This window comes from Rhinolophus sinicus, chromosome 8 (genome assembly GCF_057876585.1).
Source record: "Rhinolophus sinicus isolate RSI-liver-muscle chromosome 8, RSI-T2T, whole genome shotgun sequence".
In the NCBI taxonomy this organism is placed as follows: Eukaryota; Metazoa; Chordata; class Mammalia; order Chiroptera; family Rhinolophidae; genus Rhinolophus; species Rhinolophus sinicus.
In genome coordinates this window covers 78,986,412-79,009,027 of record NC_142508.1, presented here as the reverse complement: position 1 = coordinate 79,009,027, position 22,616 = coordinate 78,986,412, and the positions used below count along the sequence as shown (strand labels likewise).

The 22,616-nt window shown below is 54.5% G+C and overlaps 1 protein-coding gene across 6 annotated transcripts in view; it reads right to left on the bottom strand.

The window, feature by feature from the left end:
• LOC148757607 (ATP-binding cassette sub-family C member 12-like) overlaps positions 1-22,616 on the bottom strand; it is a 30,570-nt gene that overhangs the window by 7,441 nt on the left and 513 nt on the right. Inside the window, exons 2-13 of one of the 6 annotated variants that reach the window (XM_088800364.1) lie at positions 20,667-20,739; positions 19,774-19,975; positions 16,691-16,825; positions 16,373-16,442; positions 16,216-16,287; positions 13,422-13,511; positions 12,499-12,602; positions 12,265-12,336; positions 10,611-10,808; positions 9,709-9,935; positions 8,503-8,640; positions 4,858-5,044 (exon numbers count right to left, since the gene is read on the bottom strand). In XM_088800364.1, the coding sequence (XP_088656490.1) occupies positions 4,858-5,044; positions 8,503-8,640; positions 9,709-9,935; positions 10,611-10,808; positions 12,265-12,336; positions 12,499-12,602; positions 13,422-13,511; positions 16,216-16,287; positions 16,373-16,442; positions 16,691-16,750 (1,218 nt within the window). In that variant the 5' untranslated portion in view covers positions 16,751-16,825; positions 19,774-19,975; positions 20,667-20,739. Of the gene's footprint in view, positions 1-4,857; positions 5,045-8,502; positions 8,641-9,708; positions 9,936-10,610; positions 10,809-12,264; positions 12,405-12,498; positions 13,244-13,421; positions 13,512-16,215; positions 16,288-16,372; positions 16,443-16,690; positions 17,346-19,773; positions 20,740-22,616 lie in introns of those variants that run through there. The other 5 variants (XM_088800367.1, XM_088800368.1, XM_088800365.1 and 2 more) reach the window with 5 other exon arrangements.

Here is a 22,616-nt window from a genome sequence, read left to right as displayed (position 1 = left end):
AGGAACAAGCCACCGTCAGAGCCCTTGGGAGGCCCCATGGCGGCCTCAGGACCACACAAAGCGCAGGCAGGCCTGGGTTCCCAGCCCAGGGCCCGTAAGTGGAGCTACTCCTTCAAACGCTCCCTTTGTATTTGAAAACAAATGGTAATTCCATTTATCCCTGGCACTCCAGATGGTGAGAATCAGCCCACCACTGCCCGGGCTTGGCTCCTGGGTGGAGCTGGGATCCTCCCGGCCACAGAACTGCTGGGTGTGGGCCCCTCGCTGCCCCCTGGTGCGGTCCTGCTCTTGCCGCCCTCCCTGCTTGACCCCCCCACAGCCAAGAAGCATCTGAAATCCATCACCACAAACCATCAGAGGGGGAAGAAAACCAAGTCTGTCTGCTTGCTTCCAACACGAGGACATCCAGGCCCAGACTGGGGGATGTGGCTTGATAAGGTCATCCACCATAGGCCAGGGTCCCCAGAAGCCAACCCTGGGAGCCGAGTGCACACAGTGTATTAGGGCAGGTTGAATGGTGGTCCCCCCAAAAGGTGTCCACATCGAAACCCCTGTGATTGCTACCTCATTTGGAAAATGGATCTTTGCAGGTGTAGCTAAGGGGCTTGAGACCACCGTGGATTACCCGGGTGGGTCCTAAATCTAATGACAAGTGTCCTTATAAGAGACCCAGGAGGAGAAGACACAGAGAAGAGAAGGAAATGAAAGAGGAGGCAGAGATGGGAGCTAAGCACCTACAGGCCAAGGAACGCCAATAGCCACCAGAAGCCGGCGGGAAAAGGAACGGATTCTCCCCGAGAGCCTTCCGAGGGAAGACACCTTGATTCTGGACGTCTGGCCTCCAGAACTGGGAGAGAACAATTTCTCTGGTTTTAAGCCACTAGCCGGTGATTTGTCACCGCAGCCCTGGGAAACTGCAGGAGGTGGCCACCAAAAGTACGAGTAGGGGCTGGGTGAAGTGAGGCACAGAAGAGGTGAGACACGAGGGGTGTGGGCCTCCTGCTGGGGGCGCAGGGAGATGGCACGGAAGACACCTGAGCTGCCCCAGGAGGCTGGGCCACACCCCCACTAACTGCAGCCCGCGGGGCCGAGGACCCTCACACCTGACGCCTGCCCTGGGCTTGGACTCAGCACCTTCCCACAGCAGTAAGAGGCCTCCCACACCAGCTGGCTGCTGGGCTAGAGGCAGGATCAGCCACGTGTCCTTTCACCAGGGGAGCAGGGACTGGGCCAGGGGCGCATGTGATAGACAGGATCCCTGCGCTCGCAGGGCTTGTGTTCCAGTGGGTGGCAGCTCCAAGGAAGGATAAGAATGCTGGTGAGACAGGCTCTGGGAGAGACTGGCTGGGGCCGGGGAGTTACCTTAGAGAGGGTGGTCAAGGAGGCCGTTACGATAAGAAGCCCGCCAGGCAAACAGGGTGAGAAAGCTCTGGGCAGCAGCATGTGGCCTTAACGGGAAGGAGGCAGTGTGGGGAGCAGTGTGCGTCCACACCCCTGGAGAGCTCCCCGCAGCAGGCCTCCTGCTTAAAGCACGCCACTGGCTTCCCATTCTCTTAGAGCGATGGCGCTCACCTGGGTGATTATGCCCCTCAGGGGACCTCTGGCAACGTCTAGAGATGTTTGTTCTTGGTTGTCCTGAACTTGGAGGAGGGAGGGTCTATTGGCATCTCCTAGTTAGAGATCAGGAAGGCAGCTGACATCTTACAGCGCATGGCACACACAGCCCCTCACAGAAAAGGTTCCCTGGCCCACACGTCCGCGGGCTGCAGCTGAGACCCTTCTTAGAACAGACGCCACTCTGCCTGTGGCTGCCCGAGGCCTGCATAGCTACCCCTGCCAGACCCTCAGGCCTTGTCTACCAGTCTGCTCAGGCCACGTGCACTTCTGACTTCCCCAATTGCTCTGAGCTCCTGCCAGCCCCCGAGCCTTTCCCTGGCCCCTCGGCCTAAAACACCCTTCCTTCCTTCTGTTTTCCTGGCTGGTTCTTCATCATTCGACTCTCAGCTTGGAAGTCACTTCCGGCAGTGGTGTCCTGTGACTATCAGATCTAATGTGACTGCCCACTGCAGCCACACTACCCCACTTTGTTATCCCCGTAACACAAAACATTTCTGAAGTCGTCTTTCTCACAGCTCCTTACTTATCCCAGCCCCACTGCTGTGCCTTTGTATCCACCTAGAATATAAGCGCCACGATGGCAGGGACCTGTCCAGCTTGCTCACTGCTGAAACCGCAGCAGCTGGCATGGTTCCTGGCTCACGGTAGATGCTCGATGCATATCTGGTGAATGAATGAATGAACCCTGACCTTGAGAAGGGCATGTACATGTTTTGTCAAGTTTGAGGGTATCAGCTCCTCAGAACCCTCGGCAGCCCTCCATGGGTTTTGAATTGGCCCCAACTGCTTATTCTTCTCCGTGACGTTACGTGACATTCCTTTGCATTCACTTTCTGCTCTGTGGGATTTCATGCCAATTTCTCATCCATCTAGGGAGTCTTCTCCGTGCTCAGAGGCTGCTCTGTCATTTGGATTCTGTGTTCTCCAAAGGGGGCTGATGCTCAAGAAAGCCACACCGGCAGCTGGACAGGAAACGTCCCCCTGCATCTCACTGTGTGCACATTTGTCCCCAGCCTTGCAGGCATGTTTGAAAACAATCTCATGGGAAGCTGATGGTCTCCCCCAAAAGCATGACCTCAGTTGAGGAAAGCTGTTTCACTTGGACTAAAGTAAGGGAATTATGCAGCATCGTCTGTGCTGTGTCGTACTTTTCTAGGCAACAACAAATGAAAACATCCATCGACGAGGCAAATTCATATCTCCCACTTAAGACAGAGTCCTGAGAAGATATTTTTGTTCCTCCTTCCCAAAATACCATTAAAATGATAACAGATTTTTCAGAAAAAAAGGGCCTTTAACAGCAAGGGGATCGGGGGAAGATATCCTTGTAGGAGAGGGTTACAGATTAACTGACATTAGAAAAAGGAGGAAAGCCTTTTGCTGGAATGGAGGCAGCGTGTCCTGCAGGGGCGTACAGGGCCGTGTGTCTAGAACCCAGGCTCCAGGTGTGAAAGGGGCCCGCAAAGAGGCTCACGAATAGTCTGTGTACAGATAAGTGCTCCCCACCAGAGGTAGCTGGACCTTCATCCCTAGGCCAACACACACACACACACACACACACACACACACACACACACTGCTCTAAAGAAATTGAATGAACTACCTGGGAATAAACTGGGCCCCCAGACTAGTACCCCAGGTAAAACCCCCTAAATCCAACATTTGGGTGCCTGCAGGCCAGCCCCCGGGCTGCTTTCCTGAAATGAAGCCAGTCTGTGGAAAAACCTTACCCACCCACCCGTTTATAAAACTTCTCATCAGGAGAGACCCAGCAAGGCACATACAAAGGCCAAGGAAACCCTGAAAACCCCACCTGGTCCCTCACCCTCAAATACAAATGGATCAAGAGACGTAAGAACAAAACGAATGGCACAAAAGAGCAGGAACCAGATAAATGAAAAGAACAACTGATTCTGGAAAAAACAGATATCGGCAAAGGAGAGAGGACAGTTTAAGGAAGGGAGGGAATCTCAAATTAATATGCTGAGAGAAATTTAGAAAAATGTATTGCATCTATTTTAAAGTGATTCCTTTAAAAACTCAGAGACTGAGAAATTAAGGATACAAATACCGGATCGCCAAACTTAAACTTCAAAAGAATGGCTGAATGACAGAGCCAAGGAAAATTCCCAGAATAAAGATAAAAAGACAAGAACATGGAAACTTTGAGATAAAAGAAAGGAAACATACTCCTGGAGGAAACAAGACACTGTCGATGCCAGAAGTTCAGTTTTCACTCACAGTGAGTCACAGAAAGAGAAAACAGGAAAAGGAGATGAGGAGATTGTCAAGAGGAGAAGGAGGAGAAATTTTTCCAATTTGAAGAGACAATTGACTTCAGTATAAAGTAACCCACGACCTTGAACAGAGTAAGTGAAAAAAGATCCACACTCATGCGTCATCCTGGGATTTGAAAGCATCGAGGGTCAGGGCTGCGTTGGAAACGCTTCCAGAGAGAACACGAGGCACCTATCAGGGAAGGAGATTCAGTCTCAGATGGGATCAGACCTCGATGACGTGGGTTCAAACACTGGCTCTCACACATGACAGGTGTGGGATCCTGGGCAAGTCTTTCTGAGCAGCAATCTCCTCGTCTGTAAAATGGGGATTATGGCAGCACCCATCTCAGATGGCCGTTGTGGGGATAAATGAATTAATTTAAGTTAAAGGGCTTAGAACAGTGTCTGAAACATAGTAAATGGCATGTATTTCACTGTTACTGTTTTTCAAAAGAAGAAAACCAAACAACCAGAAGAGAAGTCAGTGATCGTGGGTCATGGACGTGGTGGTTGGCTCTCCAGAATCCTTTCCCCGCCCCTGTGGGCAGCTATGTGACTTGGGGTAGGACGGGGTGCAGCTCCACCTCTCGGCCTAAACCAGTAGCCCCTGTCCTGTCAAGCTACTAATTAGTTCTGCTTATTCGTTGGTCCAGTAAGAGTGAAGCACAGGGCTTTTTGTTCCGCGGTTAAGGCAGGAAACGCGTGCCTCCTGCTTTCTTCCTGGTACAGCCCTTCAAGGCTGCCGATCACCACCACCATGAAGGAAGTCATCACAGGAGGACAAAGCCAGGGGCCTTGATCCAACCGTGCCTGAAGCCTACACTTCTGAAGGATGTGAACCACTCAGCTCTCGTTTTGTTTACCCCCGGTTGGGCTGGGTTTTCTATTACGCGCGTCCTCCTGATGCACTCACTCTATGCTACAGCCTCCACGCCAAGCCCAGCCTTACACCAGGCGTTACCTGGATGATGTAGGATAATGACAAGCCTTTGGATGATGCACTGATTGAGGAGAAACTCAGGGTCACCAGCAAGGCCACAGTGAAGGTGATGATGTTCATGAGGACATCCATCCTTAGAGCAGACCACCTGAGAGCACAGTTAAAGTACAGGAGGTGGCTGGAGTTTTCATCATTTAGCATCTTAAACCTAAAATGAAGAAATCAGACAAAACGGGAGATCGGGTGGTGCGTCTGCAGACCTAGGGTTAGGGCCACTGCAGAAATACAGCAAGAGGAATTCTTACTCCAGGGTGAGTGCACGGTTACAAAAACAAGCATACACCCATGCTCTTAAAATCTGCCATCATAGACATCTGATTTGCACGTATTTTGAGCAATCCCATGTGACAACAGTAGGTGCTGAGTGGACTCTTACTGTCTTTCCCAAACTGGCAACTGGAACCCACGGCTGAGAACAAAAGGGGTTGAGGCCCTCACACTCCACCTTCAAAGGACCAATACCGGGAGTCAGCCACCCCCGAAGGCCTTGTGGAATTGACCATTGCGCTTTGATCTACACAAAGGGTGGGAATGGGTTGTGGAGGAGGTCACCTTTAGGGATGGCCAGCGTTTGTGGTGGTCCAGGGGGGAAGGGAGGCTGCTCGATTGGTCCCCCTCCCGAAAGAAGAAAAAGAAGATTCAAGGTAATTTCTTACAAAGCGTGGGTGGCTCTTCAAGAAGAGGAAGCTGACATCGTGGACTCCTGCTGTGCGTCCACTGAGCCAAGGAGGAGAAAGAGCACAGGGCAGAGTGACAGCAAGATGACACCACCAGGGGACGAGGACAAAACCCACCCCTGGAGTTCCTCATTCCGTGCCCCAGGTGTACAGAGGCACATCTGGCCCTTCCTGCAGTTCCTGGAGTTGGGCGTGGAGAGGGGAAACGGCCTCTGGGCTGCAGTCTTGGTGCGCCATTGCTCAGCACGAGGCAAGGACACCCCGCATCAAAGGGACACAGCGTGAGGCAGCCAGGAGGAGCTCACGGGAAGACCCCGGCAGTCCGTGCCCATCGGCCATGCCTTCGCAGAGCTGCTGGGGAGCTGCTCCTGGTGGGGCCCCTACCCTGCCACACCACGTCTGCCCAGGGAGCTGGAGAGCAGGAATGAGCAGCAGGGAGGAGAGAATGGCCCAGACACGGAGGTCACTGAGTGTCCCCACCCCAGCCCCTGCTCCAGCATCACAGAACCGGGTTCAGAGAAAAGGGAGAGGGTGTTTAAAAGAGCAGACCTGGAGCTTCCCCCGGCACACCTGCCCCCATGCCCAATACACACGCAGCACAGCGTGGCCACTCCAAGACCCGAGGGGGAAAGGGAGGGCTGTGTCTTGAATACATTCAAGATGGAAATTTTAACTGCACTGAGCTAAGCATTAACCAAAAGAGACAGCGGATTCAATTGCCACTGAAGCTTCCCCTGACCCACTGGGAATAAATGGTAGAAATGACTGGGGGGGGAAGAAAACTTTGCAATGTTTAAACCCCTAGAGAGCTAAGCTTCCTCTACTGGCACAGCCATGACGTCCCTGGGCACTGCTGTTTCCCCGTCCTGAGATCCCTCAAAGGATTCTGTTGGGAAGCACCTCTGACCAGCCAGGCTGGGTCCTGTAGCACCCTCCTCTTTTCCGTTTCCTCTGCAACTTGTCTTCCCCAGAGCTTAGTTAAAATATTCTTGTAAACACCATGGTGTTTCTATCGTGTAGCTATAAAGCCTACAAATTCAACTGACAGCTTAAGTGACTTAGAAGTCATCTCGGGTCTTAATCTGTGTGGTTGGTTAGATTGCACAGAAACAGGCTGGGATCAAATTGGAATTTTTGACCTCAAACCTTTTTTTTTAATGCTTTAGCATTTTTGTCTGGTGGCAAAAGCAATACTTGTCAGAAGCCCAAGCCCTCTGGAAAAGCCCATGACAGGAAAGAGTATTAAAAGAGGGAAGACCTGTCAATCATGCAGGGCTCGGCTCTCCTGCAGGGCTCTCTGGGAAGCCAGCCTTGGAGGAGACTGCAGGAAAAAAGCTCAAGTCTGTTTTGTTTGTCACGAGTCGAGGAATGGCTCTGCAGACGAGCCTTTCCTCATGACCGGGACATTGGAAGGCTCAACGTGTGACGCAGGACTCCTGACAGATGACATTCAGGTCAAACTAGCAATAGGACTGGCTGCTTCGTTAACTAAAGACAAGCTGGGATGCCAAGCCGGGATGCCAAGCCCACACTGAGATCCTGGGTAGCGAACTGCAGGAAGAGAGAGAGAATTAGATGCAAGCTTTGGAGTGTGCATTAGGTTTTTGAGGAAGGAAAATATGGAGGGTGGGTGCAAAGAACATCTATGGCAGAAACTCCTATAGATTCACCAAACTCCATTTTCTTTTCCTCCTGTGGACACAGTTGGACTACATTTCCCAGCCTCCTTTGCAGTTAGGTGAGCCCATGTGACTGGAATCTGGCCAATGAATGTGCAGAAATGATGACCCAATAAAAACGTCCCATGGGCCCTGCACCCACCTCTCTCCCCTTATCTTCCAGTTAAACACAGAGGACCCTGGAGAAGTCCCCAAGGCCCTCGAGATGGGACAAGCCCCAATGGAAAGACAGTGTACCTGAGTGTAGAGCAGAATCCCCTCCCCGACCCAATGGACCCCCATTCGTGACTTGGGGAAGAATAAACGTGTTAAGTGCCTACAATTTGGAATTCTTTGCTCCCACAGTGAGTCTACTGTGATTGATGCACAGTGATTATATGTGATCACAAGGTGTTTTAGAAACGTGGAGCTGGAAGACTCCAGGAAGTTTTTCTAATCCAGTCCCCACGTTTTAAAAAGAAGGAAACTGGTCTATCCACTAAGTGAAATGTAATTGGCCTTTGAAGATTATCTTGACAAGGAAGATGTCATAGCATGAAAAATGCTATTTGAAAATAAAACAAGACCAAAATGATTATAAATCCTTCAGAAACAGAGGAAAAAAGACTGGAAGGAAATATATGAAAACATTAATAGCGTTTGGGTTGGGGGATCTATGGATGATTTTTTTTTCTTTAAATTTTATTGGGGCGACAATTTTTAGTAAAGTTACATAGATTTCAGGTGTACAATTCTGTATTACATCATCTGTATCTCACATTGTGTGTTCACCACCCAGGGTCAGTTCGCTTTCCATCACCACATAGTGGACCCCATTTACCCTCTTCTAGAGCCCTGCTCCCTCTTCCCTCCTTACCCTCTGGTAACCCCTAAACTATTGTCTTCGTTTTTGAGTTTTTGTTCTTTCAGTTGTTTGTCTTGTTCTTTTGTTGTTTTCGGTTGATTTTTTTTTTCTTTTTTCTCTTTTCTCCTATTTACCTAAATTGAACACATCTTACTTTTTGTGTGAAAAAATAAGACATGTCAAATCTCATACTGAGGTTGTCACTGAATTAGCTCACATCTTTTGGGCCCCAGACACGGAGAAGGAAGGCCAGGTGTCTAAGGGGGGCCCCTCGATGCTGCCAGCTCTTCATCGACAGCCAGCCCCCAGCAGCCCACACCTCCCATCTCGGAGCCAGAGAAGCCATCCTCGCTGCGACCTCGCGTTGGGGTGAGCTGAGAAGCGGGAGCCCCAGCACAGAACTCACTTGTTGACGCAGTCCTCCTTCCTGCAATACGCGTGGATGACACCCAGGCCCTGCATGGACGAGGTGATGTGCGAGAACCAAGGTGCACGGCTGATGTTCTCCACCTTCTTGAGCTCCTGGACTCCTCCATGGAAGACGCTGTGGGGAAATCAACAGGGACCAAGATGACCGCAAGGTCCCCCGGGGAGGCAGAGAGCACACCAGCACATTCACAGCTGACTGTGCCCTCAAGATAAAGTTAAAGTCAGACAGGTGCCATCTAACTAGGGACAAGGGGATGGCCCACCATCCTCCTCTAGGAGTGGCTAGCCCAAGTGTGTGGGGTGGGGCCAGGGCCTTATAAATATGGGCCTCGGAAATGTGGGCCATTTCTTCCTGTGGTCTCAGTTCTGAGTGTTTCTTGCAGTGTGAGCGGCTCGCTGCACGATATGTCATTTGAGTCTTTAAGACCAGGAGTTTTCATCCAGTGTCCAGGAATAGACACTGTATTCCATTTCTTACCTACAAGATACTTGCAGTCCTATAGTTTCATATGACGGTCACAAGAACCCTTCCAGAACAGGTGAGGCTCATGTTTTAATGATCACCAATTTAGAAAGGAGGAAACTGAGGCTGCAGCATTTCTCCAACTTCTCCAGGGTCCTGCAGCTAGTTTTGCAGCAGAGCTGGGGCTCTGGGACAAATTTCTCTGATTTCCAACCCTTTGCCCTCACGCAATACCCACCATGCTGCTGAGAATGCCAGCTCTCCACAGGAACAGGGAGGAGCTGGGTGTCCCAGTGGCCTAGGGTCAGTGCTGCCCTCCTTTCCCCCAGGGTGGGCATGAAGGCGGGCATGGGGCACATGCCAAGCAGCCAGAAGCCTTTCTCTGCCCACATCAGTGGTTAGGGCAGGGGCGAGTTCTCAAAGCTCAGAGGGACGGAGAACTTGTCTCCTCTCTTCTCCAGCCCCAGGAACGGCTGGCAGAGCCCCATCCCGGCCATGGCTCAACCTCTCCATCACGTCCACCTCAGGGCTGCCCTCAGACTCAAATGCTGGGTGTACACAAAGCACTTAGCACAGCCCCTGGTGTTTCGTCTGCGCGAAAATCCATGTGCTCCGCCATTCAGACAGGACAGCACCACCTGACACCTCCACGTCACTGTGCAGTTAACCAAACGTGTAGGTTTTGTTTGCTCCTTTTTAAAAAATAGTGCATCAACCTACCGTAAAAGAATACAGAAGCCTACTGCCAGGCCGGCCAGGACTAAAAGGACAGCAGGAAACACAGCCGCCAGTGTCACGAGGATGAACACCACCATGAAAACCTGCTGCAGAAAGTTCTCCGCGTGGAACGGCAGCCTCACGTCCAGCTCGTCCATGTCCTTGGAAAAACGGTTCATCAGCCTGCCGCTGGGGGTCGTGTCAAAGAAGCTCATCGGGCTTTGAACGATCTGCGGACAATCGGAGAGTCAGCGTCCGAGGTGTGTGTTTAGTACACCCTGGACCTGGGCTCATGAGCGCAGGCAGGGCCTGCCTTCCTTCCAGGGCCCAACACGATGTGCCAGCATCCCAGGCAGGTGGTCACCAAGAACGACAGTGAACCTGGGAGATCCGGCCTCCGTCTGCAGCTTCCCTCCGAACCTGGGGTGCAGCCTGGGTCCCTCAGGAGGAGGGAAGGACTTTGTGCCCCAGGGCAATAAAAAGCCAAGGTCCACTGTGTCTGTCTGTCCCTAAAACGTGCGTCAGAGCTGTGCACTGTGGCAGGTCCCTCACGGCAGTGGCAGGAGGAGGAGCCTGAAGCGCCTTGTGAGGCCTCGATGTACTCAGGATGCTTGGAGCAGGAGGATGCCCTCGTGCCTGCTCGTGCCTGCTGCAGGGCGGCACTCGGGGGGAACTTCCTGACCACCCCCAGCCTAGCCCCGGCCCATGACCACCCCGCCCCCACACTCTCCGGGGTTTGCTTTCACTGTGTAATTACATCTTGGGAGATGTCCCAGACTCCGCTGGGAGCTCCACGAGCCCCGTGTCTGTCCCCGGAGCCTAGCACAGTGCCTGGCGCATTGTACGTGCTCAATAAACCCTGTTGACAGATGGACCAGTAAGCACACTGCTCCAGGGAACTGCACCTTGTCAAACACATGATCGTGCAGCCAGGAGGACGCCATCAGGGTGGTCTTGGTGAAGGTGAAGCCCTTGGTGACGGCGAATGCCAGCATGGACACCATGCTGCCTGCATACACCCACTGGTACACGTGCTGCCCGGTGTCTGCCAGCACCACGCCCATCTCACACACGCTCCTGTTGCCCTGGGTCCCACAGGTCCCCTTTGGAGAAAAACGAGAAGAAGCCCCAAGAAGTGGTCAACTGTCAGGAGAGTGGAGGGGGGATTTTCCACAGAGGAGAAACTGAAAAGAGGCCGTAATTGCTAAGAATGAGTCAGGTGGTTAAATCAAGTCAGTTCCCTTTGGGGGCCTCTGAGCTCTGCATGGGTCCTCCTGCTGGGCCGCCGTGACCCCGAGAGGCCCCCGACTTAGGAGGCTTGGCACAGTCAGTGGCAAAGCAGAGGGAACAAACCAGATGGGCACAGAGCAGCCATCCAGGAGCAGTCTCCTGGCTGTGCCCCAGGAGACCAGAGGTGGTGCTGGGCCGGGCAGTGACAGAAGCAAAGGAAATATGGCTCCCACGAGCCTGGCTGAGCAGCACTCACCGCAGGCACCTTGGTGAGTCGGGGGCTCAAAGAGACCATGTGTGGATCCATCCCGCCCAAGCACAACACACATTTTTGCCAGCATTTCTGGGGAGAAGCCATCGCCGCCTCCTGAGAAACTGGCAGTTTCGTTTTTCTCTTGAGTCATATACTAAAAGGCAAGACTGCCTTTAGGGAACAAGCAAGCATCCTTCTTCTAAATGCCATTTTGCTGATGACAGCAAGAGCGGAAGTGTAAACCAGAGGTGGCGGCTGATGGATAAACACCCATAACTGCTGAAACATCCCTGGGGGGCTAACTGATGGAGGAGGAGGCTTCGCTGTGCCTTCGGCTCTGCCCAGTGTCTGGGGGCAGGGCAAGCACAGACTGCCATCGTTGCTGCGTGCTCAATTAGCCAGTGGCACTGCCTAGGACGGGGCTGCTCAGGGAGAGACTCCTCATGAGCCAGCGGGGCCCTGAGGGACACGTATGCCCCAGAGACGGCCCTCTTGCTGCACAGAGCCAGCTCCCATTGGCTTCTCCTCTTGGGAATGGCCTCAGGAAGCTGTACCAAACTCCAGGAGGGCACAGCGCCACTCCACTGCCCACGTCTCCCCAGGGCCTCCTCACTGTGGTTGTCATAACAACAGAGCTGCACCAAACTCTAACCTTGGAGGACGGGCAGGCAACCCCACAGTATTCCCTGGGGCTCCAGGAAAGCATTGAAACTATTGGCCAAAAGTTGGGAGAGCTTCTGGCAAGCGCAAGCAAGAGCAGACTTGTCAGTCCTTCCCAGGAGGGGCTCTGGCCTAGATGACAGCCTGGGAAGCAGACACCCAGGTCCTGCAGCGCGTTCAGGGACCGAGTCTGACTCTTGCGTGTCCCGTTCCTGTACAGGGACTTGGGGGCACAGAGCCACAGAGGGTGGACCCCTCTGGCACCGGCAATGTCGTCAAGCTGCCAGTTTCTCTTCAGGGGCAGGAAGACAAACCTGTGTTAGCCCCCCCAACGCCCCTGACCCGTCCTCAGAGGCACCTACAACAGAGGCTGCCAAACGGCTCCATGCTGCACATCCGTGACCCCACAGACTTGCCGGCTTTACCTGGCGCAATCTTCGTAGCCAATCCTTTAAAAACTGAAGGTGCCACACAAAAAGTCCGATGCCCTGTTTGTCGTGAACAGTTGAAGGGGATTTCAGGAGCTCAATCGTGTGGTGTAAGCAGCTGACCTCAGCTTCATGGAAAGGAGCAAATGAGCTCGTTGTGTGTCTTGGGTGCATTCCGACTCTAGCTCATCCCACATTTTCCAATGCCAGAGGGAAACTCACCTGTGAGCCCTTGTCCAACCACAAACCCAGCCACCAGTTGCTGAAGGCAGAGCTGCCAATCATCAGGAGGAAGAGGGAGACGGTGAAGAGAGAGAGGAGGTACCCTGCAAGAGGAGGGGAGAGGTCCGAGGGCTTCCCCGGGCCAGCCCTGATGGGAAATGCAAAGCCTACGAGAGAACGCCCCCCACCCCTCGAAGGGAACCACCTTCTGGCTGATGGGACAAGTTGGGTCCCTGAACCCCAGTGGGGGCATCTGTTCCACCTGGTTGGAAAATGGGTTCCAGTTGTCAACATATTGGAGAAACCACCAATGTGCACTTTAATGGAAGTGACTCAGTACTCCCTGAAAACAAACAAATAAAACCCCGTCTTGCTGGGGAGAGGCAGGGAATGACACTAAAGGTATGTTTCGCGTGCCGAGATTCCCTTGCTTTGAGCTTCACAGAAGAACCATAGTTGGTGACACTGCTGCTCTCTCCGTTTCAATAGTCTGGCAGCTTTAACAGAGATAAAGGAGGATTCCATTTAAAAGGCTGTATTATCAGACTTCAGATTTTTAGGGGAAAATTAAAAGCATGGATAAACAGCTTTAGCATAAAGAGTCACTGTTGAGGAAATCATAGGGGCAGCCGGTTAGCTCAGTTGGTTAGAGCGGGTGCTGGTAGCACCAAGGTTGCCGGTTCTATCCCTGCATGGGCCACTGTGAGCTGCATCCTCCTTTAAAAAGTAAGAAGGAGGGGGGAGGGGGGAGGGGGGAGGGGGGAGGGGGGAGGGGGGAGGGGGGAGGGGGGAGGGGGGAGGGGGGAGGGGGGAGGGGGGAGGGGGGAGGGGGGAAGAAATCATAAAATGGGAACCCAACAGTCTAAGAAGGAATTTTTTAAAATGCAAAGTAAATTTTAAAAACCCGTTGTTTTATACCGAACCTCCGGACGCCTTAATATACGTGTGATACGTTCTCCAGGTCACAGTCCCTTCCCGGGGGGATTCGGTCTGGACGAGCTGGTGCGCTGGAGCTGTGGCAACAAACACAAACACTGGTGGGGCAGGGGCCCCCTCCCACGTGCCGCCACTCAGGGCGGCTACCCTTCCTGCCATTTGCTCTATGCTTTCAGATTCCTGTCTCACTTTTGCTCATTTCCTTTTGTTTGGTCCTCATTATAGCCTGTGAGGCAGGTGGCTTTTGGTCTTTTGAGAAATATTTACTAAGCACCTACTACATGCTGTACCCTAGGGAGACAGGTTGTCTTGGTCGAGTTCTCCAGAAACAGATCCTAAGACGAGGCTATGACTGCATGCCATTTATGGAGGAGCTGCAGGGCGTAGGGAGGGATGAGAAGGAAAAATCCCAGGTGTCTCGTCAAGCCCGCCGTGTCTTAATCCCACGTGAGAAATCTCGAACCAGGGAAACTGCCCGCAGGTTTCTCACATGATCACAGCACTCGGAGGTATTTCTGTATCAGCTCCCATGGCCGCTGCTCCCTGGGGGTTAATTCTCAGCACTTCACCTTGACCTGCAGCTGGCAGCTCCCAGAGAGCCCCCGGGCAAGGCCAAGCAGAGGTGGCAGCTGGGAGCCAGCCTGCGTGTGCTGAAGCACCCAGGGCACCCACACCATCTACTCCAGGGCGAGCAAGGAGGAGGCCCCGTGTTCTCTGAGCTCACGCCGCGCAGAAGACACCCAGCGCCCTCCTTGGACAGCGCGTGGCTGCCCCAGGTCCTCTCCACTGTCCAAGGAGAATGGCTGTCACGTTCTCATGGAAGCAGCACTCAGGCGCAGGGCTGCTGGCTAAGCCGTCTCAGCGGTCAGGACTGAGTGAGCCTCATCCCTCCCTCCAGAGGAAATGGGTATGTCAGCCCCACAGCAGAATCCTGAGACATACTTGGCTTTTTAACGGAGATCAATGGAGCTGACATGGGACTCCCCTACCTACGGCCGTGCTCACGCCTGCACCTGCCCTGCCAGCGAGAGCTTTCGCACCTCAGATGCTCCACCGTGAATAGACCCATCATTACACCCAAACCTGGGGACCTGAGAAGCCTTGCGCTTCTTTGAAAAGCTCCAGCCTGGTTCTCGCTCATTGTGTCTCCCTTTGGGACTGCAGAATGAAGGCGAAGCCGTGGCAGGTGGGCACAGCCTAATGAACAGAGGCGTCCTGGAACGCACAAGGACTGGGTCAAATCCCAGCCCTGAGAGCTGCGGACACTCTGCTCCCCTGCGCTGCGCTCTAGAAAACGCCAGGCGCCAGGCGTGGCGGGCAGCACCCCCTTAACTCGTTCCCTTCCTACAGTTTCCAGATCGTTTAATTTCACACTTGTGCTTTGCTCTCCAGAGAAGCGGGGAGAGAAGAAAAAGAGGCACAGGGTTTTCCATTTCCACAGGACCCCAAACCCTGGGCAGCCCAGAACTTCCCTGGGAACGCCGGGGAGGGATGGCTGGGCACCTCACTTCGGCCTTGGCAGCCTCCAGAGCAGTGAAAATATGTTGTCTTTCCAAACGTGCATGCATTTGTCACAAGCACCAGGACTTGTGCCAAATCCCGTCCATTCAAAGACACTTTTTTCCCCCATATTTTAACACCTCTGAAATCAGATGTGCCTTCCATTCGGTAGCATGCCATATTGTCTAGTTGGCAGAGATTTTTCTTTCTAAGTACAGGAGTACATAAAGTGATCTTAAAATGGATGGCATCTTAAATTTGATGAACTCTACTAAGGCTTTTTCTCAGCCACACATTATTGAGGAAGAGAACACTGACTTGGAAAGTCACCCTGTTGTGGACACTTTGAGGAAAGAGACTGGGTTTTGATCCCTGCCCCTCAGGGCCATCCCTGGCAGGGCAGGCAGGGCACAGAGTAGGCTCAACAGTGGAGAAGGGATGAAGGGCTGAAGGCAGCAGTGTCTGGGGAATGAGGAGGCAGCCCACCCAGCCGGGCCTCACCAGGCGCATCTCCGCACCTCTCCTCTCTGCTTTCCTGGAATCCCCTCGTAGCCTCACCCCCAGTCCCTCCCCCTTCCTCACCTGTGTCCCCTGCAAACTCCTCCACATCCTTGAAGGACCCGTCCAAAGGCTGCCCCCTCTGGGAAGCCCCCCGACTCGTTACACCCTCTACAACTCCCCATTACTCTTATCACAGCTTCCCATGACTTTCCACTGGCCTGCGACCCCCTCCCCCCATCAGGACAGGGGCATATTTCCTTCCTGTCCTCAGACTAGCTTGGTGCCTGGCACACGGGAGAATGCTTAGTCCTTACTTGGTGAAAGAATGAGTGGCCTTATCCCGCCGCAATGTCTTCACTGCTGCACAACCCTTTCTTATGCTGTGTGTGCTTTAATTAATCTCTGTGCATTGCTTTGATCTTTTCAACGAATAATAACAACTACTATTGAGGTGCAGTGCATGTCAGGCACTGCACATTGTATGTACAGCTTCTTATGTAATCGTTGCAGGAACCTATGAGGTTGGCACTATTATTTCCCCATTTCACAGATTAAGAAACTAAGGTTGTGGCCAACCTTAGAGTGGCCAAGTTGTAAAAGTCGTAAGTGGTTGAGCAAGGACTTGGACTCAGGCAGTGGAACCCAAGGCTCTCACTACATGGAACCCTGTAATTCTAGCTGCCCCAGACCACAAGCCCCGTGCCCCACTCCTCTACCCCAAATGGTGGAAGCTTAACACATACGCGTATTTAGGTAACTGAGGCAATGACTGGTAAATACCGTTGATGTCCACAAATGCTGAGTCTGTGTCGGGTTCTGTCCCTTCCTCTTTTTCGTCTCCTGGAGCCAAAACTAGAGTGAGAAATACAGAGGCTGGTGTCCACTCACAAGCCACAGGTAACAAGAGGCAGGATTCGAACTCTGGTTGGACCAGTACCTTCATCTCTGTCAGCGGGGCTCTCCTTAAGGGCTTCCACCATTGCTGCATTGTAAATGTGCTCAGGATCCTGGAGACAAAATGAGATGCCTCCTGAAAGCCGACTGACAGAACTCCCAGGCCGGAAGTCAGGAGGGCAGGCCCCTTACTCTCTCACACCCAGGTACACCCAGGTACGCTCACACCCAGGTACACCCAGGTACGCTCACACCCAGGTACACCCAGGTACGCTCACCCCCAGGTACACCCAGGTACACTCACCCCCAGGTACATCCAGGTACGCTCACCCCCAGGTACACCCAGGTACCAGCAGGTTACCTTGAATTGCAATCTTCGGAGGTCGTGAACCAGTTTTGCATAGCGTCCCCTCTCCTCCATTAACTCTTTGTGGGTTCCCTTCTCACAAATTTCTCCATCTTCTAACAAAATGACTTCATCACAAGACTCCAAGAACTGCAGAGACGGTAAAGCGATGTACAGTGAAGTCCTGCCTTTCCTGAGAGGAGAGCGCCTTGCCAGACTCCCGTCCAGCGGTGTCCCATGGTGCAAAGGGGGCCTTGGCTTGTCACTGCGACGCACACTGAACCTTCCTTGGCTATTTGCTTCCTAAATGCGCCGCCCTGCTAAGAAGTCTGATTGTGGAGGTTTGGAATGTGAAATTGACTCACTACAGCCAAGATGTGGTGGAAAGGAAATGGGGTCTCATGACCCCGTCATTGTCAGGTGCCAGGCCGCCCCTTTGGCCCGAGGCGTTTACACCAGCTTTATCTGTATGATGAAAACATAGCTACATTGAACGATGGCATCCCACGTCTTTTGCCCGAAGCACTTCTGTTTGTCTAATTTGACTTCCAGTCATTTCCATATTGCTCCTAAGACCAGCGAGATCTGCCGAGAGGGGTTCCTTCACCTTTGGGAATGAGACAGAGTTCTCCCCATGGGATCAGCCGACCTAAGGGCAGGAAGCTTCCTCCTAGAAGCAAGCACCATGCTGGTGAGATTTAACACAGCTCAACACCTTTGCAGTACAGCCAGAGGTCATCCCCTGTACTTCGGGGTCCACCCAAGGTCAAATCAACCCTGGATGCTCTTGATTAGAAGCCCGAAAGAAGTGGCTACCTTTGGTGCACTCGGTGGGGTGTGGGGGTGACGGTGGTGCCCAAAGGCCAAATGACAGCTGTTCCGACAGGTTGGGCAGCTCCAGGCTTCCTGCCTCCCTCGGACTAACTGCCCAGCTCCCTGTCCACTTTCCTGGACAATCTAAGCAGGACCAGCATGGCGTTTAATGTCCAGCTGGGACACTTTCTGACAGAGCCATTTTCCTGACAACAGCCTCTCCCCTTTGCGCAGCGTCTTCTAACTTTCCAATCTCAGTCTCCCACAGCCCATAAAGAGAGCAGGCAGCTGTTACCAGCCCATCTTCCAGACGGGGCGACTGAGGCACACATGTTACAGCCCCACAGCCTTTTCTGCCTGTGTGGGGTGCACGTTCCAGCCCCAGAAGCTCCCGGTGAAGCCCCTCTCGCCAGTGAGCCCCCAATTCACTCCAGTGAGACTAGGTGTGATTTGAGCAGCTCTGTTCTGCACACTCACAAAATATGACTCAAAATATGGGTTGGACTTCAGGGGCCGGGCACTGGCCTCATTTTATTTGTTTCACAAAAGAGCTGTTGTCCAGCCCACGCACCCATAAGCATCTGGAAGCATGCCTGTGTGCCCCAGAGTAAAAGCAGCGGAGAAATGTTCCGGAAAAGCCCAGAGGCTCTGCTTTGGGGCTCTGAGCCCCCTCCTCCCCAGCAGTGGACAGTCAGACTGACATTCTAGTGCCATCTGGTGGCTGCCTGCATTTTTCACTACGTCAAGAATGATCTAAAATGACCTTGGTGAAAGGTGGACTCTCTCAGGAGACTGAGGCCTGGGGGAAGACAGTTCTTGCCTGAGGTCACACAGCTGCCTGGTGAGGTTCAAGGACTGGACCAGGGCTGAGGTGACCGCCCCACGATGAGGACTCCTGGCAGGACAGCTGCAGCCCACATGTGTCAGGTGCCAGGAGTCCCCTCCAGGTCCCCAGGACTCCTCAGAAGGACAGGTGGTCTCCAGGGACTGGCCCTCCATAGTGCAGAGCTGTGGTCACCATGCTTATCTTCCCCACTGGACGAGAGCCCATCAGCAGTCAGCTCACGGGGTCCAGAAGGAAGTTCTCCTCCGGCCTGACCCCTGGCCAGCACAGGAGCTAGCGCTCTGGTCCTCACCAGCCCAGGGGGGTGCTCCCTGGAGGTGACCCAGCCCACTGAGAATAAACCGAGGCAGCCCCCATGGGCAAAATGCAAAGGCTGGGAGCTTGTTCTGAGAGCCCTCAGCAGAGGGAGACACAGGCTGGGGGCAGAGCCACAGCGATGGGAAAGCCTGGGTTCCCGGGGTCTTTAAGAAACTGCCCCTCTTTAAGCTGGCTCTTCTGGCCCCTGATGGAGGTCCTAAAAATGCTGGCTGGAGCATCCCATAGCCACGACGACCCCACTTCCCTCTCCCAGCTCGACTTCCTGTGATGGCCATGGGGCCTGCGTCTTATCCCCAGACCAGGCTTTTGAACATTTCCCCACAGGTGACAGGGAAGCAAGGAAGACGAGACTTCTGCTCCCTCTGCTCCAACAGACCCCTCAGCGCAGCTCAGTCCCGTGGGATCTCTCCTCCAGCAGGAGACAGGCACGAGCTCGCACCTGGGGACTCACTGCGGAAGACGCAGTGCAGGACGGGAAACCTGACTTCTCTCAGGGAGGAGGGGATCTTGGAGCCCCTCCAGGCACTCAGAACCTTTTATGTGAGGCTGATGCCATGAGAACCATCCCCACTCTGCCCAATTCGCTGGCTCACTCAGGGCAAGCCCAGTCACTTTCCTCAACAAGATTTGTGTGCCGAAGCCTGAAGTGGCTCTTGCCTTCGCCCCAAACCCTGGCCTCCAGCACCTGTCCCCCGAGCAGTGATGCCAGGGCACTGAGCCCCTCATCCAAGGGGCCCACCATCCCTGTCACCCCCTCACCCAGGCACCCTGGCCTCAGGCCCACCCAGCCTTTGCTGGAGGAAGGGTGGGTCTGACTTGTTCCCACCTGTTTCCCATCTGCCACCACCCATGGCCCCGAGCTGATGTCCACCCCATAGGGAAGGGTCAGTTGCCCCTGGAGAATCTGCTCTCTGGACTCACTGAGCCCAAAGGCAGGACCAGTAGAGGTCAGGCTGATGGAGGGGCAGGCCGGCTCTGGAGACGCGAGGATGGCTGGGGAGTCCCCGCGCTCCCAGCCCCTTCTCTGGCCATCCAGGTGAGGGCAGCCAGGACAGGGGAGAAGGCTGGCATCCGGGCCGCACCCACCCCGCCCCTGGCCTCCTGTGGTCCCAGGCTCAGTCACCTGCAGCTGGTGGGTCACCAAGACCACGGTCTTCCCCCTGAGTGTCTTCTTAATGCACTCCTCGAAGATGTGCTTCCCCACGTGGGCGTCCACGGCCGACGGGGTCGTCCAGCAGGTAGACCTCACGGTCAGAGTAGACGGCGCGGGCCAGGCTGATCCTCTGCTTCTGCCCGCCCGAGAGGTTGAGGCCCCGCTCCCCGACCTGCGGGCAGGGCCAGTGCTGCTGCCCATCGCCGAGCCCCACCCCCATGCTGCAGTCCTTGGGGGCGGAGCTTCCTGAAGCCGGCAAGACGCATGCAGACTGATCAGGACAGCGTCCCAACTCCTCCACCCCTCAGGGACCCGCTTAGGGCACTAGGTACCCTGGGGACAGGAAGGCACAGTGAGGGCACAAGCAGACAAAGGTGACGTGCTCTCAACTGGCCTGTCCTCAGGCTGCTGTAGCTCTCCGGTCTGCCATGGTCACCTGAGTCAGCAGGCTCGGCCAGGACCCAGCCAGCTCTTTGGACAAGCATCCTGGAGACAGTTGGAGGTGACCCTTACACTCCTGGGCCCCACCACCGTGCAACCTCTGGACCTCCATCTTCAGAGTGCAGAGCCAGCCCTCGAGGTGACAAGCAGCTTTGGCCAGAAACCTTCCCTGAGATGACAGGCAGCTTGGGAGTGGCCCCAGCAGTGACCACGCTGAACCCAGCACAAGTGGAGGTGGTGCCCGATCCACTGTGGTGTCCCCCAGTAACAGACCCCGACGGCAAAATCAGGACGGGAGGACCTGACTTTCCCGCATTGCCTGGGACCTCTCGGGGCCTCGGATGTGTATGGAGCTGGGCCTGCCGAGCCACCGCCCTGTGGCCCTGGCAGCCAGGCCTCCATGTGCTCCCAGCTCAGCTCACCTCAGTCAGGTCTCCGTAAGGGAGGCTGCTCAGGTCATCCTGGAGGGCACAGACACGAACTGTGTGCTGGTACCTGTGGGCGCAAAGGTCAGAAGTCAGCACGGCGAGAAAGACCCCACAATCCACTGCACTGGGTTGCCGCCGGAGGCATTGCTGGTGTCCCTGGGGCAAGGATCGCAGTACCCCACACAGCCGCCTCAGGACCCGGCTGCTGCTCGGAGGCCCCTGGTGTGTCTGGTGGCAGGTGCAGCTTCTGCCCCATCCGAGCAGCGGCCGGGCCCCGCCACGGGGCCCTTGGTTTCTGTCCCACTTGGCAGGCTGCCTTGTCTGTGGAGGTTGAACCGCTGGCTGACTGACTGACTGCTACCATCACTGTCGTCAACACCACGGGAACCACCCTTCTCAGTACATGACGATGGTCAGGCCTCACCGTTCAGACTTTGCACGCCTTCCCAATAAAGGGCAGCAGCAGGTGGCACGCCAGCCCCCTGGCAGCACTTGATGCCCTGGGACAGATGCTGGGCACAGCCCCGAGCATCGTGCTCACATGCCAACTTCAGGGCTGGTACATATGGTGGTTACGACACAGGCTCTGGGATCAAAACAGTCTGGGTTTGAATCCAGCTGTATAACCTTGGCCACGTGACTGTCCCTCCTTGACCGTCACGCTCCACCCTATAAAACTGGGCTAACAACTCTCATTGGATTGTGAACAGGAAGCAGAAACATGGGCAAAGCCGTTTGCACGTCTGGCTCACTGCCAGTTCTCCATCGGGGTCGTTATTATTAGTATTATTACATTTGCCAGTCCCCAACTACGAGCTTCAGACTGCTCGGTGCATCTTCAACCCCTTGCCACTCCCCACCCCTCATCTTAAGTTTCCTCCCTCCATCCTGGGCCTGAAAGCCACAATGTCCATCCTAGGAGCAAAGCCGCTGCTAGAGATGCCACATGTGGAGGGGACTCGATCCATCCTTCGAGGCCCAATTGAAGTGCCACCTTCTCTTTGCTCTCGTGACCTCTGCTGCCTCTGAATAATCCAGCACAGCCCGTCACTCAGCACCTTCCTCCTAGGTGCACTGTCTTTTCTGTGCGTCTTTTGCAGCCCCTTCCAGACTTGCGATACATCTGAGTCACCCCCGTGACCCCCGTGGTCTTGGGCAGTGCAGGTTATTCGGTCAATGTCTGCCCTCTGACATCCTCACTGATAAAGACAGGAACCCTTCCTTGTAGCCGGCTTCCAAAGAGAGAGAAGCCATGCCAGGCAGGGCAGGGAGGTGGCCAGGCGATGGCAGGCCGGGAGTGCTGAGCAGAGCAGCTCAGCTGGTGCCAAGGACGGCCGTGCTGGTCAGACCTTCCTGCCACTCCCAAGCCTCCTGGCAGCAGGACGCCATGGTGGGGGACGAGAAGGGCGCTGACAGACCTCTTGCTGGGAACCCACACGCTGGCAGGTGCCGGCCAGCAAAGGCAGAGTTTGTGGGTTCAGATAAGAGCATGGGGAAGTCCAGGCAGCCGTTGGAAAGCTGACAGCCTGACTCATAAAATCAATCCCTTGCGTCTGTACTGCAGCATCACGGCACCTGGGGGGCTTCAGGTGGCCCAGCTGCCAGGCGTCCAGCAGGAGCCGGTGCTGCTGGCCTGGAGTTCAGGCCTCAGCTCTGCCACTGAATAGCTTTGCCCTGGGCAGGTCAGCGCTCCTCTCTGGGCCGCAGCCTTTCATCTGTAAAGTGGGGCCAGGATCTCCCTACGCGGGTGGTTGTGGGGCTCTAAGGAGAGTCTGTACACGGCAGCACAGCCAGCCCCGCAGGGCCCCGCAGGAAGCTGTTGCTTGCCAGAGCTCAGAGATAACGGTCCAAAATGTCTGCAGAATTACGAGTTGAACTTTGTTTTTGTTTCATTAGCTCATTGTGAGGACATCAATAGCAATATGTCCTGATAACTCTGACGTC